This window comes from Alligator mississippiensis, chromosome 12, assembly GCF_030867095.1.
Source record: "Alligator mississippiensis isolate rAllMis1 chromosome 12, rAllMis1, whole genome shotgun sequence".
In the NCBI taxonomy this organism is placed as follows: domain Eukaryota; kingdom Metazoa; phylum Chordata; order Crocodylia; family Alligatoridae; genus Alligator; species Alligator mississippiensis.
Window position 1 is genome coordinate 11,383,229 of NC_081835.1, and position 18,563 is coordinate 11,401,791.

The 18,563-nt window shown below is 42.0% G+C and overlaps 1 protein-coding gene and 1 long non-coding RNA gene across 3 annotated transcripts in view; one reads left to right on the forward strand and one right to left on the reverse strand.

Moving 5' to 3' along the window:
* Window positions 1-17,121, forward strand: part of LRRN1 (leucine rich repeat neuronal 1) — a 32,447-nt gene extending 15,326 nt beyond the window's left edge. Inside the window, exon 2 of the mRNA XM_006259582.4 lies at window positions 13,805-17,121. Coding sequence (XP_006259644.1) covers window positions 14,060-16,210 — 2,151 coding nt within the window. The 5' untranslated portion in view covers window positions 13,805-14,059 and the 3' untranslated portion in view covers window positions 16,211-17,121. The remainder of the gene's footprint in view (window positions 1-13,804) is intronic.
* The window catches only part of LOC102561602 (uncharacterized), a 552,985-nt gene that overhangs the window by 330,754 nt on the left and 203,668 nt on the right, over window positions 1-18,563 (reverse strand). The gene's annotated exons all lie outside the window — the stretch shown is intronic.

The following is an 18,563-nucleotide window of genomic DNA, read 5'->3' on the forward strand; positions in this document are numbered from 1 at the left end:
CCATTGATAAAGACCCTGAACAAAACCAACCCCTGGGGCACACCACTTGATACCAGCTGCCAACTAGACATCGATCCATTGATTATTACCCTTTGAGCCTGATGATCCAGCCAGTTTTCTATTCACTGTACAGTCCATTCATCCAACTCTTACTTCCTTAGCTTGCTTTCAAGTAGGTTGTGGGAGACCATACCAAAAGCCTTGCTAAAATCAAGGCATGTTGCACCCGCTACTTTTCCCACATCCATAGAGCCAGTCACCTCATCATAGAAGGCAGTCGGGTTGGTCAATGAATCTATGCCGACTGTTCCTAACCACCTTCTCCTCCAAGCTCTTAGAAATGGATTCCTTGAACACCTGCTCCATGAACTTTCCAGAGACTGAGGTGAGGCTGACTATCCTTGCCTCATTCAGAAATCCACAATTATGCCAAATGTGACCAAGTACAGAAAAGAGATTGTCTGGTATTCATGTTTATGAGAATAGTAAAGAAGGCAAAAGGAGGACGAGATGATGAAGCTTCCAAGGCATTCTAGCCATACAAGAGATTCTAAAAATTATGTTAAAAAATGGTATTACTTTCTATCCATTATGGTACATTGCTCTAATTGCCATGCTTCTGAACTTCCTTAATGAAGATCCTCAAGTGTGGTCAGAGTTAGCATAAGAAGGGAGGAAAACTGCTCAAAACCCAGTACAAGCATTATTGTAGGAGTGCACCATAAGGTTGATCCTGGAGAAATTTATTCATAGAAGTTCATCCTAAATGCCAAGCAATGGAGCTATAAATGTAAGGAAGATGAGCACAGATCACAATCATTGCGAGTGGTGGAAATGCTCTGCTATCCTATTGGCAGTGACTGACCTGGTCACCAGCGCCGATGGGAGCAAAATAGGCTGTATACAGCCACTGAGGTGCAAAAAATAAATAAATAAATAAATAAATAAGGGTGGCATTTGGAATTAGATTTGCCCAGGGTAGTAGATGTCTGGGTTGCTGGCACTACTCTGCAGTTACTGCCCATATGAAAACATTCCCATATGGATGAGTGGGTCAGAGGGTCAAGCCATGCAATGTTGTGTCATGTACTATTGGAGTTGGAGGTACTCCTCAAAATGAAGACCATAGTGAAGAAAATACTGAGAATATCACTTTCATCCCTTCTCAGGTGAAATGTTTGAGGCTAGTCTGTGAGGTCAGCATTCCTCCTTGGAGTAGGGGAAGCCACACCTTGTCTCCAAAAAGGTTCCAGGGAATTAACTGGAAACCAAATCTGAAATGCTTCATTGGTTGTATGAAAACCTACCCTATTTAGAGAATCTTAGTTAGCAATTTTAGTTCGCTCACCTTCTAATAAGCATATCCTTGATTAAACAGGAACTTTGCTACAGCCTTTGATGGGGGGAAAAAAAGGATTGGGTCCCTCTGCTTAACAGAACATTAAAATTTGAGTGGTAGCAGCGGAGGCACAGCACATTTCCCCAAGTGCTTACCTGTCACTTTTACCATCAGTAAAAATTAGTGTACAGGCATAATGCTACCCAGTAAATTGGCCGCTATTGTATTACGTTATACTTTGTGCAGATTTTCATAGCTTTTAAATGTTTTTAAGAGGTTTTCTTCCCTTTAAAAATGAATAACTAGACTATTAGCACATGTAATTTGACAGCCCACTGTTTGAAAGCACTTATTATTCTTGAGGTTTCTAATATGGCTTGTTAAGGCTAATTTGCTAGAGGTTTTCAACTGGAAGTCAACAGAGAGGCAGTGTTGCAATTCCATGCTTGAGTTGGTCGCTCATCAATATACAGTAGCTACATTCTGTGCGGCACCCACATTGCACTCGTGTATAAATGAGAAGAATCTCTCTACTGTGACTTTACTTCAAAGTGTTAATGAAAATTGCTGTATCTAATGCATGGGCTAAAAACAAGGCTCAGTAACTGATGAATTTTAGAAGGGTTGTTGGATTGAAATATGCTGGTGCTATAGTATGCATATTATTAATAGACTGATCTTTGCATTTATTCTGAGAAGATAGACTCTAATATTTTCAAAACAGCACCAATGGAACAAGCTAGTTATTTTGTGGAATACAGCAAAGTGACTTGCTTGGAATTAAACATTTTTAAAGGTCTCTCTACAAATGTACTAAAAAATTATTTTAACTGAAATGCTATGTCTGTGGAGGAACAAAAATGTGAAAAATAAAACATACCTTTGGACACTTTTAGAGTTATAAAATGCTTTCTGCAATTTTCATACTATAGCTTCATACTCTGGAAGCCTTTGTTTACTACTGTGCTTCTATTAGCAAGCTCCCATGCAGATTTTGGAGCTACAGCATGCTCTTTTAACAAAATAAAGGCTCCCTGGCATCCTTTTCAGCTTGACATTTTCTAAAATTTATACAGGTGGATTCTATAAACATCTCTTTTTCAATGCCATTTGAAATATTTAATAAGACTTTTTATATTTCAGTTATAAATATGACTATATGAGAGAGCTTTGCAGTGACATTTTTGGATTGTTTCTGTGCAGACAAAACTGTATTTTAAATGCAACACTTGAGAAAAGTGCTCTTTTAATGGGCTTCCTGTAAACATCCCGGTTATTTACAACTGAAGACCATGATCCAATTTTTGTCTACACAGATTCCCTTTGATTTTTGTGATATAAGAGTCCTGGGTGGTAGATCTCTTTTCCCAGAGTGAAACAGATTATAGCAATTATAAAATGTAGGCTATACAATTACAATTGTAAAGCAACACACATTTCATGTGATTCTGCATATGAGCATAGTAACGGCACACACAAATCACTGCTTGGATGTTTCCCCAGTCACTTGTATTCTCAAGACTAGGTCCTAATTAGCAACAGGTCATTAATAATGCATACTTTTTTCCAAAAATGGCAGCAACTAATTTAAATATGCAGGCCTGGATTCTGACTTCTTTCCTGTGTAAATCAGGAACAGCGCAAAGGAATCCAGTGGAGTCACATCAGTCAACATTTAACTGGAAGAGAAGCTGGCCCATTGCCTGCAGATATAAACTAGGAAATGCGTGTGTCGTTGATCTGGAGGTACAGCAGGAAGGGGCTGCTGGGACTTCTGTTTTTTCTCCCCAAAACGCACATGTTGCCTAAATGTAAAATCCAAAAGACTTTTGTTTTAAGATAATGCTGCTACATTACTGAACTGTTTTACCTTTTATAACATTGTGGGCCTCTGCTTTCCCTTCCAAGTATTAAAGATACCCACTCTGCCTTGTTTTCTCATTGCACTGACAGTCCATAAGGGCATCAGTGTAGGGACCCAACTGAGCACAGGCAACAGCAGCTTCCATTAGCCTTTGTGATTGCAACTGCGATCGTGCAGCTGGAGCCACTTTTTATTGTCCCACTCCCCAAATTGGCAGTTGACCCATTCGTCCAGTTGTATTTATGCCACTGCACAATGGGCCCAACTAGTTGCTATTGAATGATTCAAAAGACTCCTCCATCCCTTTAAGTACAGTGAGCTGTTCTCAAAGGTCCTTGACCACTCCAGCATATGATATGAAGTAATTCTTATGGCTTCTTAATTGATGTTTAAGATCACATAGAAACAAATAAGCACTAGGGCTGTGCGAAACACCATCGTTTCATTTCGACATCCGCTTCGCCATTCTGAAGGGACAGTGTCTCGCTTCATTGTTTTGTTTTGTTTCGAAGCACTGTCCCGCTTCATTTAGTCCAAACTGCTTTGCTGTTTCGACATTTTGCCTATAGGCTATAATGGGGAATCATGAAAATGCCTAAAACGTTATTTCTTGTCTGTTTGGGATGAAAATTGCAGAAATGGTATCCCCTTCAGAGGGCATGAAACCTGCCAAGTTTCAAGGAGATAGGTGTAGGGGTTTCTGGGAAATTGCACCTTAAACTCTTCAAAGCAAATGTCCTGACACTTGCCTGCAGCGGCAACCTCCTCTCATCCGGCACGCAGACCCTGGGGCTCGCACCCCGGGGAGGGCTGTGAGGCTGTGCCAGACTCCTCCCAGGGGTGCAGGCCCCCAGATCTACATGCCGGATGAGAGGAGGCTGCCACTGCTTGCACCCAGCACTGGAGAAGATTGCTGCTGCTGCCTGAGACTCCTCTCATCCAGCACACAGATCCGGGGGCTCCTGGGAGGAGTTCAGCACAGCCCAACAGCCTTCCCAGGGGTGTGAGCCCCTGGATACGTGCCCTGGGTGAGAGGAGGCTGCCTTGTCGCCTGGGACCAATGCAGAGCATGGGCTGCGCCCAGCACTGGATAAAATTGCTGCTGCCACCTGTCCCAGGCAGCAGCAGCAGCCTCCCCTCATCCAGCGTGCAGATCCAGGGGCTCACACCCCTGGATCTGCGTGCCGGATAATAGGAGGCTCAGGCTGTGGTAGCAGCAATCTTGTCCGGTGCTGTGATGGTCCCAGGTGGGAGAGGTAGCCTGAGCCTCCTTTCATCTGGGGCACAGATCTAGGGGATTGCACCCCCAGGCAGGCTGCCAGGTTGTGTTGGACTCTTCCCGGTGGTGTGGGTCTCTGGATCTGTGCCGGATGACAGAAGGCTGCTGCTGCCGCCTGGGATCAGCGCTGGGCACAGCTCGCATCCAGTACTGGGGAAAAGGGATGCTGCCACTGGCCCCAGGCAGCGGCAGCCTCCTGTCATCTGGGTGCAGCTCCGGGAGCACGCTGCCGGGAGGGCTGCGGGGCTGTGCCGGACTCCTCCCGGGGGTGCTGGCCCCCGGATCTGTGCCAGATGACAGGAGGCTGCCACTGCCACCTGCGACTGGTGCTGGGTGCAGCCAATCGGAGCCTGGGCTGAGCTCCATGGGGTTGGTGGAGCTGATCGGAGCACAGCCCAGCGTTGGGGGGTGGGCAGAGTCGGCGCTGCGCTCCATCCAGCTCCGCCAGCCCCACGGAGCACATTCCTCCCAGCCAGGCTGTGAAGCTGCTCTGACAGCAACTCTGGCTCTCCCCTGCCTCCCATGACCAGGCTGCTTCGAAACTTTTGAAACATTTTGAGTGTTTTGAAACCTCATTTGGTTTCAAAGCTGTTTCAGTGCTTTTTGTTTTGTTTTGATTTCACTGTTTCGAGCTTGAAACTCATCGAAACAGCTTCAAAACAAAACACTCAGCGAAATTTCGCACAGCGCCTAATAAGCACAGAAGTGGAAGGGATCCAGGCCCCTGCTATCACTGTTATCCACATTATATAATGTCTCAAACTTAGAGCTTTACCTTAAGACCAATTAGGTGCATTTGCCCCTTTCCCCCCACCCCTCAGTTTACAAGGGTGTTACAGAACGTCTCACCTCACTGTTCTTGTGTCACCACTGTTCTTTGGGTTAGTAGTCCTCTTCTATTACAACCCTAATGGAAAGTAATTATATCAGTCTTCAGCCTTCAACTTGCTAAGCTAAACAAGCTGAGCTCTTTCACACCCCCTCCCCCCCCCCCCCAACCAATCATTTGACTGGCTTTTAATTCCCCTGACCTCCCTACAAGCTCATCTCTCCATCTGTTTTGGTTTGCATTCATCTTAATTGAGCATGTGTGATTAGAACTGTGCATTCTATTCTAGATGCAGTGTTCCCAAGACTTTACACAATGGTGTTGCTTCATTTCCATCTCTAAAGGTCCGTTTACACTGCGGGTGCACCGATAGAGATTTTTGGGGCCGATACCAATAGTCGGTTTTTGAGGCATATTGGCCAATACTGATCTGTTTTTCTGATACACAGCTCAGCAGCTTGAAAAGCAGTATCCAGCTGGTAAGTCTGTTGTGGTGGAAGGGGAGCTGGAAAGGAAAGGGCATGGGGGGCAAATCAAGGGCCCCTGCAGTGAGGGATGGGTTGGAGTTGGGGCTGGGGCAGGTGCTGCCTAGCTGGGGCAGAGCAGGGTGCAGGACAGAACTGTGGCTTGTCCAGGGTGAGGGGTGGGGTGGGGTCAAGTGCCCTCCAGATCTGCATGGGATAGGGCGGGAGAAGTGCCTGGCTCTTCCTGACAGGGCTGGGCCAGGCTACGCTCAGGATGGGCATCAGTGGCACTGGAAGGGGGCCTGTAGGGGGCGGCTGCAGCCACCCCAACATTTGCTGTAGCCCCCCACCAACCCCTGTTCCCAGGGCTGCTGCCCACCCTGAGCACAGCCTGGCCCACCCCACCTTTTCCAAATCTGGGGGGCACACGCCCCCTTGTGCCCTCCTGGGGTGTATGCAGAGGCAGGAGCTTCCCCCCCCTCCCCCACAGCCCCCAGACAAGCCACGGCTCCATCCTGCACCCCACCCCACCCCAGCTGGCCAGCCCCATCCATAGCCCCACTTCCCCCCCACCACCACGAGGGCCTTGATCTGCCCCTTCCTTTCCCCCTCCCCTTCCACCCCAACAGATGTACCAGGTGTACACAGCTTTCCAAGCTGCCGAGCTGTGCTGCTCACCACCTACGTGCTGCACTGTGGCTGCGCACACGAACGGGGCATTTATCAGCCATAAGAGGCTGATTTCTGAGACAGTCAATTTTCTTTATATTGGTGCTAATCTGATATTGGACCGATGTATCTCTACTTTACACATACAGGTGTACATGGATTCTGATATGCAATCCACACAATCGTGTCTCCTACCATGCCACACGTGGTGCATGGAGCACCCCTGTGGCTGGGACACTGCATCAGTTGCAGTCTTGCAGCTGCAAGAGTGCATGGAGCACCTGCATAGTTGGGACACTCACATGAGCAGCATCAGCTGCCATCTCCCAGCTGTAGGGGTGCATGGGAAGTCCCTGCAGGTGGGACCCCTGTCAGCAGATGGGACTCCCAGCTGGGAAACATGTGCTTCCGCAGATGGGAGCCAGTGTCAGCTAAGAGGTCTCATGGCTTGGAGGTTCACATCGCCCCACACAGCTAGGAGCTCCAATCAGCTTATAGGGTCCTAGCTGCTGGGACCCCTGGCCACACATTTAATTAATGGTGCAATAGGAAGCAACTACAAAGTTACTACATGTTTTGTGGAATATAAACATGTGGCCAGGTAACCATTTAAGATGTGATTAAGGCTAGGGACAGACATTACGCACAAACCAGTTCAAGTGATCAAAAACTGGTTTCAAAATGGCCCAAACTAGTTTGAGATAAACCTGGTTAAATGTAGTATCAGACTTAACTGATACTGCCCGGGCTGGCCATGGCCCCCGTCCCCGCACCCAGCATAGCTTCCCTGCAGCCGAGGGTGCACTCTAGCACACCCCCCCTGCCCTGATCAACTGCAGACATGTGCCTGCATTTCCTCAGTCGAGAGGGGATGTCTGTACAGTTGCAGATCAGTTCAACCTAGGCAGGTTATGGTAACCTGCAAAGACTGAATCAATTCAGGCTCTGGCTTTTTTAATGTCAGTCCCTAGTCTAACATGCCTCAAGTATAATGTGTAGATGGGGCTTAATGGATATACCTCCCCTTCAAACATCCTGGAATTGTTGGTCATATGTAACATAAATCTTCCAAACAGACTTTATGGAGATAGCATCTGTCAGTCCACTGTAAGTATTCCACCATCAACTGCTTTACTAAGGCTGTGCAAGGCAAGGGCCTCACAAACTGAGATCCGAAAAAGGCCACTCAAGAGGGCAACATTCAGACAATCCTGTGAAGACTTGTGGCTCACGGCTCAACTTAGACTTGCCTGAGGCAGGCTTAATTTATGTAGCTACCAATGCAAACTTATGCTGACTATGATAGAGGGAATTTTTGCAAGGATGACTGGATACAGCAGCAACTTCTACAGTGCTTATCAGAAATATTCTGTCATTCAGCAGCAAATATTCCTATCTTTTTGGCCTGGGCATGTTTTTCCATACTTCAACAATTTATAATTGGCACCACTGCAAGAATAATGACACCTTTCATTGAAAAGGCTCATGTTTCACCCCATTACAGTAAAGAACATTTTATTACCTCTGTCGTGCTAGCTGGCAGCTGCTATTAATTATGAAAATTGTTTTTATTCTTATTATTCCAACTTGTTCTACCGTATACTGCTTTGTTTACTTAAGTGGGTGCGTACTGTTTCACTTGCACAGTGGCCATGAGTTATTCTGTATGCTGTCACCACACATCTCTTCCTAACTGACAGCAGATTTAAAACTAAAAATGTTCCAAAAAGCAACCAAACAACATCAATGCACCCCCCCCACACCCCCTCCCATTGGCATCTCTTCACTTTGCTAGTATTAATGATGCTGTTTAAGATGCTTCATGGTTATGAACGAATTGTAGGCCACGTGCTATATGGTGTATATTAAACATACTAGTGTGTTTTCACATTCCACATTCCTGGGTTTGTTTCCTGTTGGCTACCATGGGCTCCTTGAGACCAAGTGTATGTATGCAAAACTGCTCCTTTTCCCATAATACAGTTGCCCCTTGCCTCATTTTGGCAGCATCGATAAATATTCCAGCGCCCCTTGAACATCCGGCATACCGGCATCTGTGATGTCTAAAGTGGCAAAAGAATTGGAAGATTGGGGGTGTGTTTCAGTTGAAGAATTAAAATGAAAAGGTAGTGAGGAGAGATCACAGTAAAAGACCTATCCTGTTTCTCTGTAACATCCTCATTTTCCCCTTCTCCTGGGAGTAATGTTTATAAATATTCTACTTCAAAATGTAAAGTGTTGTAAAGAAATGGGATCAACTGAGAGTTAATTCATATAGCATCCAGGTACTGAGATACTGGGTATTTATAAGAACAAAATCGAACAAAAAAAATCCCTGATTCTCGCAATATTGACCTGGCCCAGGTGATAGAAGTTTAACCTGTCATAACCTCCAGCATTTCCTTCTACACTATTTTACATGCTAGTATGTAGGCTGTCACTCACGTGAGCACAAACATTAAAATGGACTGGGGCTTGCAAAAACAATCAATTTGCTTTTTGATTACAGTGGATTTTTACTTGCAGTGTCATCCATGCTGCCTTGGGCTGGCGGAGATTGGAGGCTATAACCCACAAGTCATTTTTTAAAAACATTTTTAGTAAAAGAAAATTAAAACTATCTGCACTAAAAATAACTAGAGAAGAGGGAGGAAGTGTCACTATTAACATCTTAAGTCGTATATCTACAGTGTTCAGAAACTCGGATTCCATTCCATAAAACTAGAAATACAGTCTTACAGAGAATGAATTATAAATGTAATGTACATCTGATAGGATAAGTTTTAAACAAAGAAAAGGTAGAAATTCCCAATACGTCCACAATCCAGGTGTAGTCCTACATATAACCGCAAACACTCTGATGCAGTTTTATTTGAAAACAAACGATAAAACTTGTCATCCCTGTAACCAGAGTGGAGTTAAGCCAATAATTTAGAACAAAGAAAATATATAGGTGTAAATATTGAATTTAAGCTCTTTCTGGTTTTGGACATCACGAGATGGTAACAATTTCATTGTACTAATTCATTATTCATATTTATTTAAGAAAGAGTCTTTTGATGTACTCTCAGGATCAGGTATGTGATTTGAGCTTAACTATAATAGCTTAGAAGAAACGCTCAGTAGTGTTTCCGTTTCCTGACTGAACAAGCAAAAACAGCATCGACCCCTGGCTTGCTTTGACTATTTTTGCCAGTAAATATCTTGGCCACTTCTCCCTTAGCTGTATCATAGAAGTTACAGAAGGGGCTTTGAAAGAGGGAATGCTAGAACATGTGGCATGGATGTATGGTTTTTCCTATGATGGTGACTATGGTGAATTATAGAGCCACTTATAAGCTCAAAAAGTGGAATAAACAGCTTTGGGAGGTTGACCCCTAGTCAACGGTGGTATGCACTGTTCATAGGAATATACTAGACTTTAAAATAACATTTAATTTGGAAGTCTTCACTAAAAAGATGATTGAGTAGTCAAATGGAACGTATTGGAATCTCTCTCTAATTAAAACCAAATGATCAGTTTCCATTAAAACAGATTAAAATTTACTGAAATAAGAAGAGGGACCTCTCATGATACCAGTTAGGAACCACAGGAGAAGATTTCCATAATTTTAGTAGGGTAGGCCAAAAAAGGAGGAGAGTTTCTTCGGTGTTTTCAAGAGAAGATAAGGAACTATGGTAGTTCAGCTAAAGCCCATTTTTATATGTACTTTTTAAATATAAAATTGATATTCCTCAAGAATTTACAACATAAGTAATCTGTACAATGACAAGTATAGTCCTATAGTGTTACATTTTCCTTCTCTTTTTTTCTTTTTTTGGATATAGTAGGCTTGTATCTGCTTTGGTAAATAAAGGCAATTAAGTAAGAGTTTTCTCCTTCACACATACTCAGACATACGATTTTCCCAGCTGTCCTCAGTTCAGATGAATATTGTCGAAATCTGCACAACAAAAACCTATGAGTCTCCCAGTAAACTTTCATAGGCTAAATCATGCTTTCCTTGCCCAGTTTTGTCCCCTAGTTTGCTTAAGTATCTTTGCATTGAATTTGAGACGCATATCTTAACTATCCAAGAGAATGGATCAGCTCGACTTGTCAATAGCAACATGCTCAGTGAGGAACAAACCTAGATATAGCTGAACTATCCACCTTGAAGAGAACCAATGAAAAATGCCTGTGTAGCTTCATTGCTACCTTTATACTATGTCTCTCTAAACTGGGTAGCCAGAATAAGCCAAGGTGAGAACAAAATTAATTTTGTCAACTGTGTAGCTCTTTTAGTAGAGTATGAATCTACAGTAAAATCCAAGTACCCATTAAAATATCCTTCCTATCACAGGGCTAGTAGTGGTACATAAGGCCCCCTCTACACATTATATCTGTTGTGCAATTACCTTGTTAATTGTGCAACAAATTTAGACTATTTACACATACAAATTAACTATCCTGCGTTAAAAAGGTCCAGCCAGCTATAAAGGTATTGCTTGAATAGATGTAATAACTTTATAGCTGGTTTCTATCCAGCTCTAATTTGCACGTGTAGGCACTCTTCAGCTGGGAGACCGCAGCTACTGCTATCTCCCAGGAACTGGGGAGCACAACACACCCCTGGGCCCGGAAGATTTCAGCCAATGCAGTTTCTCAGCTGCACCCCTGTGGCCGGGAGGCTGTAGCAGCACCCAGCAGCTGGAGAGGCTGGGAAGTCCCACAGCTGACGGCGTTTTCAGTCCCAACTGCACATGGCCTCCATAGGTTGGAACCTGCCCCAGAAAAAGGGATCCCAGCCGTGGTAGCCTGTTTCTTACTGATGCAGGGGAAGCCCGGGATCAGGATCCCCCTATACCATGTATCAGGTGCAATTGGATCTAATGCACAATCCCACAATTGCACCTCCTGCCATGCAGGTGTGGTGTGGCGGGAGACACAATTGCATGGATCATGCATTGGATCCAATCACCCCTTTGCCTGCATGTGTGGAGGTGGCCTAAGAATACAGAAACTGGAATACACAAGCACACAGCAAAAACATGCATGTTGTTTACAGATGAGAAAATATATCGCTAGGTTTACATATATGACACTAAGCATTTCTCTCTCCCCTCTCCACCAAAGGCAACGAAGGTGATTTCTGTTAAGAGCTCAGCATCTTTCTTGAATGAACATTTAATGACTCAAAAAAGCACTTTAATGGAATTTCCCACTACTGTCAGATACCGTATTTTGATTAATTCAGACACGCACTCTCCTGTCTATGTTGATACCTAAACATTGCAAGCTTTTCATTGTAATTTATCAGTGCTGTGCACAGTCAAATGCAGAGATGAGCAATACAGTGAAAAACAGCTAAACTGAGAAGGTGATTTAATGTAACTTATCACTTGTATGGCCTTCTCCTGCAATGGTTCTACCTGTAATTAATAGGAATTAGGGGTACACTGAAAGCTTTTCTTGGCTGATACCGATAGCCGATGATTAACCAACCATATCAGCTGATGCCAGTGCGATTAACTTATATTTAGTAATAGTGCCAGGCATTTTAAACTACTGACATACATAAACCTCTTTGTTTGTTTGTTTTGCACTTACAACACACACACACACATACACACACACACACACGCCTCCTGCCTGCTCCAGCCCTCAACGAGGAAGGCATTGACTGCCTTATTCCCATGCACATCGCCCCCTCGCCCATGGCTCCTACCCACAGCCTTGCTCTCCATGCAGCCTGTGCTGCCATCCCAGGCGGGTGGGGTGGATCCTCACGAGGACACCAGCTCTGGGTTCATTTGGTGCCACTGGGCATACCGCTGCCTCAGTGCTGGTGGGCCCCACGTAGCCAAGCTCCCATGGCCACTGGGGAGAAAGCGCTTTTGCAAAGGCGCCCAGTGCCTGACAGAGCAGAATGTCCCTTGCACAATGACCTCTTCCCCTCCCGCTGCTTGCCACAACCTGTAGTCTGCCCCTGGCTCAGGCTAGTGGTGGGGCATGGGGACTGGACTACACTCACCGGGGTGCTCCGGGCATGGAGCCATAACTATTGGCTACAATGACCAAAAAAGCCGATAGCCTATAACATCATTTCTTCTTTTATTGGTGCTGATCTGATAGCCAACTAATATATCTGTACAGCCCTAATGGGAATAGTTCCTGGTTAAGGACAATATCAGATCCAGGTTTTGAAGACAGCCCAACCTACATTGTTTTGACAATTCAGATTTTTGACATCCCAGAGTAAAGAGAAATTTCTCTGGGTAGGATGGGGGCTAAAAATAGTAAGCATATCAGTTCTCTGTAAGCTCCGTAGCATATCGGTTCTCTTACTACCCAGATATAATATATAGTGGCAAAGAGTATACCCCAATTACCTTGCATTGCTGGGCTATTTTCATTTCTTTTGCAAAATTAGAAGTTCTCCCAATAACACAGCCTTTTATAGCTATGTAGTTATGATGATAATTTACATATAACTGGGCAAAATTTGTTCTGGATTTGAATTTCTAGATAATTTTTTATCTCTAGTATTTACAGCCTAATGTTTATCACTAAAGTTAAATTGGATATAAATCCAGTGGACGCATCTGTGTGTTCGTACAGTGCCGTTATTACTGTGCTGTCAATTAGTACTTCCTTTTTGGAAATACTGAACGATGGCGCAGTAACAGCCAATACTGCACCGTGCCGGTGGCGCAAATTTACTTTTAGTCATTACATCGCCGTAGCAATGCGATGTAGCAAGAGAGCATGTTGCTACAGCGACCTAGCTGTGGCATCACATTTTTTGATGTCGTGTTTCATGTAGACATGCCCAGTTTTATGGAAATGGTTTATATAAAATTGCAGTGGTCCAAACCTGGGAAGATTTCATGTGTTTGACCGAAATTTCTAAGGAGCCTCTTATAATATAGCGAGTAGTAAGGAGGAGCACAACTGTAATCATTATTCTTACATCTAATCAGGATCAAGTTCAGAACTACTTCCAGTTGCAAACATATTTCAGAATATTCAGCATTTTTCAAGAAAAGCAAGAATTTAAAGTGCTTAAACACCAACTTACAAGTATAGCACAAAAAGCCTACTGCAGAAAACAGTGTCCTCAAACAGTATTGTAGCTACTTATATTTTAATGGTCAGTTAACTAGAAATATTTAAATGATTCTTATTATTGAGGGATACATAAAGAAGAGCTTCCAAAATAGATCTGGTTTATCTTACCAAAATAACTTTTCATTAAGTAGGTTTGCAAAATTTGGTTGTTCTTTTAAGTACCTTTACTTGCCAGAAGCTGAAAAAATGAACGGCAGGTAGAAAGTATATATGAAATGAACATAACATCTGTCCTACTCTGCTTTTCAGGCACCTGTCCAGATACTGATTTGGGTTAATCAGCTCACAGCCGAACTTTGTGCAAGCTTCTGGAACAAAGAGGAACAGTAAAGAGACTTCAGATCATTTCCTGTCTTCAGGAAACTTTTAAAAACATCTATCTTCTGGATGTCCAAACATTTCAAGCTGAAGTTTAAGTTTTATATTTTCTGCTTGATAACCAATTATATATTCACTATATTTCTATCTTAAGGGGCTGGCAGTTGACCTTACCAGCTAACCAGCATGGCTAGGATCAGATTTGTTTTAACAGTTTTCCAGTTGGTGCTAGAATTGCTGATGAATTCATTAACTGAGTCTTCCATACAGAATAATGAATGTCCGCAGCTTTGTGTATGCGAAATCAGGCCATGGTTTACACCACAGTCAACCTACAGAGAAGCTACGACAGTTGATTGCAATGACCTTCGTTTAACAAAAATCCCCAGCAATCTTTCCAGTGACACTCAAGTTCTTCTCTTGCAAAGCAACAACATTGCAAAGACTACAGATGAACTCCAACAGCTTTTCAATTTGACAGAATTAGATTTTTCACAGAATAATTTTACTAGCATTAAAGATGTGGGGCTCGCAAATCTCTCTCAACTCACTACACTACATCTGGAGGAAAACCAGATAACAGAGATGACTGACTACTGCTTGCAGGACCTGTGTAATCTTCAGGAACTATATATAAATCACAACCAGATTAGTAGCATTTCTGCAAATGCATTTTCTGGCCTGAAGAATCTTTTAAGATTGCATCTTAATTCCAACAAATTAAAGGTTATTGATAGCCGCTGGTTTGATTCTACTCCTAATTTGGAAATTCTGATGATTGGTGAAAATCCAGTGATTGGAATACTAGACATGAATTTCAAGCCACTGTCAAATTTAAGAAGTCTAGTTTTGGCAGGCATGTACCTCACTGATATCCCTGGAAATGCATTAGTTGGCTTGGATAGTCTTGAAAGTCTTTCCTTTTATGATAATAAATTGGTAAAAGTTCCTCAACTTGCACTTGAGAAAGTACCAAATTTAAAATTCCTCGACCTTAACAAAAATCCGATTCACAAAATACAGGAAGGTGACTTTAAAAATATGCTCCGGTTAAAGGAACTTGGAATAAATAATATGGGAGAACTAGTTTCTGTTGATAGATATGCACTAGATAACCTTCCTGAACTTACAAAGCTTGAAGCCACCAACAATCCAAAGTTGTCTTACATCCATCGTTTAGCATTTCGTAATGTTCCTGCGCTGGAAAGCCTGATGCTCAACAACAATGCCTTGAATGCAGTCTACCAAAAGACAGTGGAATCCCTTCCAAACCTACGCGAGATCAGCATTCATAGTAATCCACTCAGGTGCGACTGTGTCATTCACTGGATAAACTCAAATAAAACCAATATCCGTTTCATGGAGCCTCTGTCCATGTTTTGTGCTATGCCACCCGAATACAGAGGGCAACAAGTGAAAGAAGTATTAATACAAGATTCAAGCGAACAGTGTCTTCCAATGATTTCTCATGATACTTTTCCAAATCATTTGAATTTGGATATAGGCATGACAGTATTTTTAGACTGTCGGGCCATGGCAGAACCAGAACCAGAAATTTATTGGGTAACGCCACTTGGAAATAAAATAACAGTTGAAAGCCTCTCAGACAAATACAAGTTAAGTAGTGAAGGTACCCTGGAAATCTCTAATGTTCAGATTGAAGACTCTGGGAGATATACGTGTGTGGCTCAGAACGTAGAAGGGGCCGATACGAGAGTAGCTACTATACGAGTGAATGGGACTCTTTTAGATGGTACTCAGGTTCTGAAAATATATGTCAAGCAAGCCGAATCTCATTCAATCTTAGTTTCTTGGAAAGTTAATTCTAATGTCATGACCTCTAATCTAAAATGGTCATCAGCCACTATGAAGATTGATAACCCTCACATTACATATACTGCTAGGGTCCCAGTTGATGTACACGAATATAACCTCACTCACTTGCAGCCATCCACAGATTATGAAGTGTGCCTAACTGTGTCAAACATCCATCAGCAAACACAGAAGTCTTGTGTTAATGTTACAACAAAAAATGCAGCTTTTGCGCTTGACATTTCCGACCAAGAAACCAGTACTGCCCTTGCGGCAGTAATGGGATCAATGTTTGCCGTAATCAGCCTTGCCTCCATCTCTGTTTATATTGCTAAAAGATTTAAGAGAAAAAACTACCACCATTCATTGAAAAAATATATGCAAAAGACGTCTTCGATCCCACTGAACGAGCTGTATCCTCCACTTATTAATCTCTGGGAAGGTGACAGTGAAAAAGACAAAGATGGTTCTGCAGAAACCAAGCCAACTCAAGTCGACACATCCAGAAGCTATTACATGTGGTAACTCAGAGGATATTTTGCTTCTGGTAGTAAGGAGCACAAAGACTTTTTTGCTTTATTCTGCAAAAGTGAAAAGTTGAAGACTTTTATATTTTTGACTTTGCTAGTTTGTGGCAGAGTGGCGAGGACAGGTGGATATTTCAGAATTTTTTAGTATAGCGTATCGCAATTGTTTGACACAAATGGCGGCTTCACCTAGCTTCCAATTTTTTTTTATTTTTTTATTTTATTTTTATTTAGTTCCTGTGCTAAAGTTAATAATGCTGTTCTAACTACAGTGCTGAAAAAAATTAATGACAGGCTGGGGTTTCCCTGCGAGTCACAAGTAGCAAGACCCCTTTTTTTCCTGAAGCCATCAGTAGAGAGTACAGTATCCTGCAAAAGCTAACATACAGTTTTGAAACTGCATTGAAATAGTTTTGTAACACTCTGGTCTAAAGACTCTTTAACTGAGGAACAAAGACTAGATCTTGAATGATGTTAGTTGACTGTACTGTAATGTTGTATCAACTGATTTGAATGTTTTTGAACAATGACTTTTCTTTCCTTTTTTTTTTCTTTTTGTAATAGTTTAAAAGGCTTAGGTAAAGCTAACAGGCAATAGAAAAATGTACATCCAGTTTTTTAAATGTAACAGACTAAATGTTAATTGTTATCTTATTCTTTTTATTATATTTAGTAGACTATTTTAAAGATTACTAGAGTTTTGTTGTGCTTAATCCACCAACACATGGTGTATAATGAAGGCAAAACTATAATAAATGACAGTTTTGTTCTGATTTTTTTTTTAGAACGGTCACAATAACGTATCATTTTTAGTTGTCACTAGTTTGGCTGGTGAACATATTTAGACATGAAATATATCCAAACTGCTATATAAAACGTGTGAATTTTATAAAGCCAGTTCTCAACAGATTTCCAATTCTTTTTTTTTCTAAAGAAGTCTCTCTTTTGAATTGGGGTGTTTTTGCTGGGTTTCTATATTAAAAACAAAATATTGAAGAGAACGTAATCAGAAAGAGATTGTGGTGTAAGACTTTGATGCTGTTTCACATGCAAAATTAAAACTGTTTGATATAATGAGGTACACGGCAAGAAACTATACTGAACATAATACGTTTTCCCTTTTTTGTTGGTATTGAAAGCTAAGATACACATGAGGAATCAGAACTCTGGGTAGACGGGAAATCTTTTATTAGACCAAGTAGATATTTGCAAAAATATATATACATGAAGCATTTTGCTGCCATTCTGACAGAAAAAAATGCTTCCCAGATCACCAAGTTGAATTATAATGGTTGAATCCATACACATATTTTACCGATAAAAAATATCCATTTTTATTTGGATTACTGTCTTTTCACATAGTAATTATGGTATGTAAAACTGATGCATTAACTGATGTAAAATGTGTCCAACAATCAATATTGGTCTTATATAGACTTTCAAATAATCTGTAGCTCAAACTATATTACTAAAATCATAGAGCATAGACTAATGTGGTACAAAATTAAAGAACACGGTGTTAAATTTTATTAACAACTGACAACTGGGTTTTCAGAAGCATTCCATTTTGGCTCCTAGCAAAGTCCTTGACACAAGGACAGTGCATTGAGGTCACCAAAGGGATAGGTTTCCGATGCAACATCTGTTATTGTCACGCCAGATGCCAAAGGAGCAAGTGCAGAATTCTCTCTACGTTTCCTCTTTTTCTTCTCACCCCAGTGTAATAAAGCGCTGACTTTGCAATTACCATGTAGCGTGTGCAAATTTGGAACGTGTTTCCATATCAAGTAACTATTTTTGAGTTACTAGTGAGCAAAAATAAATCGTCTTTATGTTTGAAGTGCTTTGGTGGCTTTTTTTTTTTTTTTTTTTTTACTCTCCAGTAACTCAAAACTGCCTGTGATTTCTCGAAACAAAACAAAAAAATCTTCAGGCTATCGCCTCTGAATATCAGAAAAGTCTCAACATAGGCTTATCTGTATTTTAGTGGTGGAAGACCTGCATCATCGTCATTTTATATAGTTAAATTATCTCTGGCTTGCCAAATTCCATGTTGTAACCAAGAACATTTATCATTGCACAAAATTCTTTACATCCACATGAAATCTCTCAGACTTGTACCTATATGCTATTTGCATGTGGGATTTTAAAGGGCTTTCCTCCGAGATAGAAAATAATATTGCTGAATTTTGTTATTTCTTATTTTGTCATTTCCTGTTTTGTCTGCCTTTCATTGTCCATGGAAGGTGTTGTCCACTGTTTTTACCACTGAACTGCTCCAAAGCAATAACTGCCATCTTGCCTATATGTTGTGCTAGCCTAGAGTCGCTCCTGCTGTTATAGCAGACGTG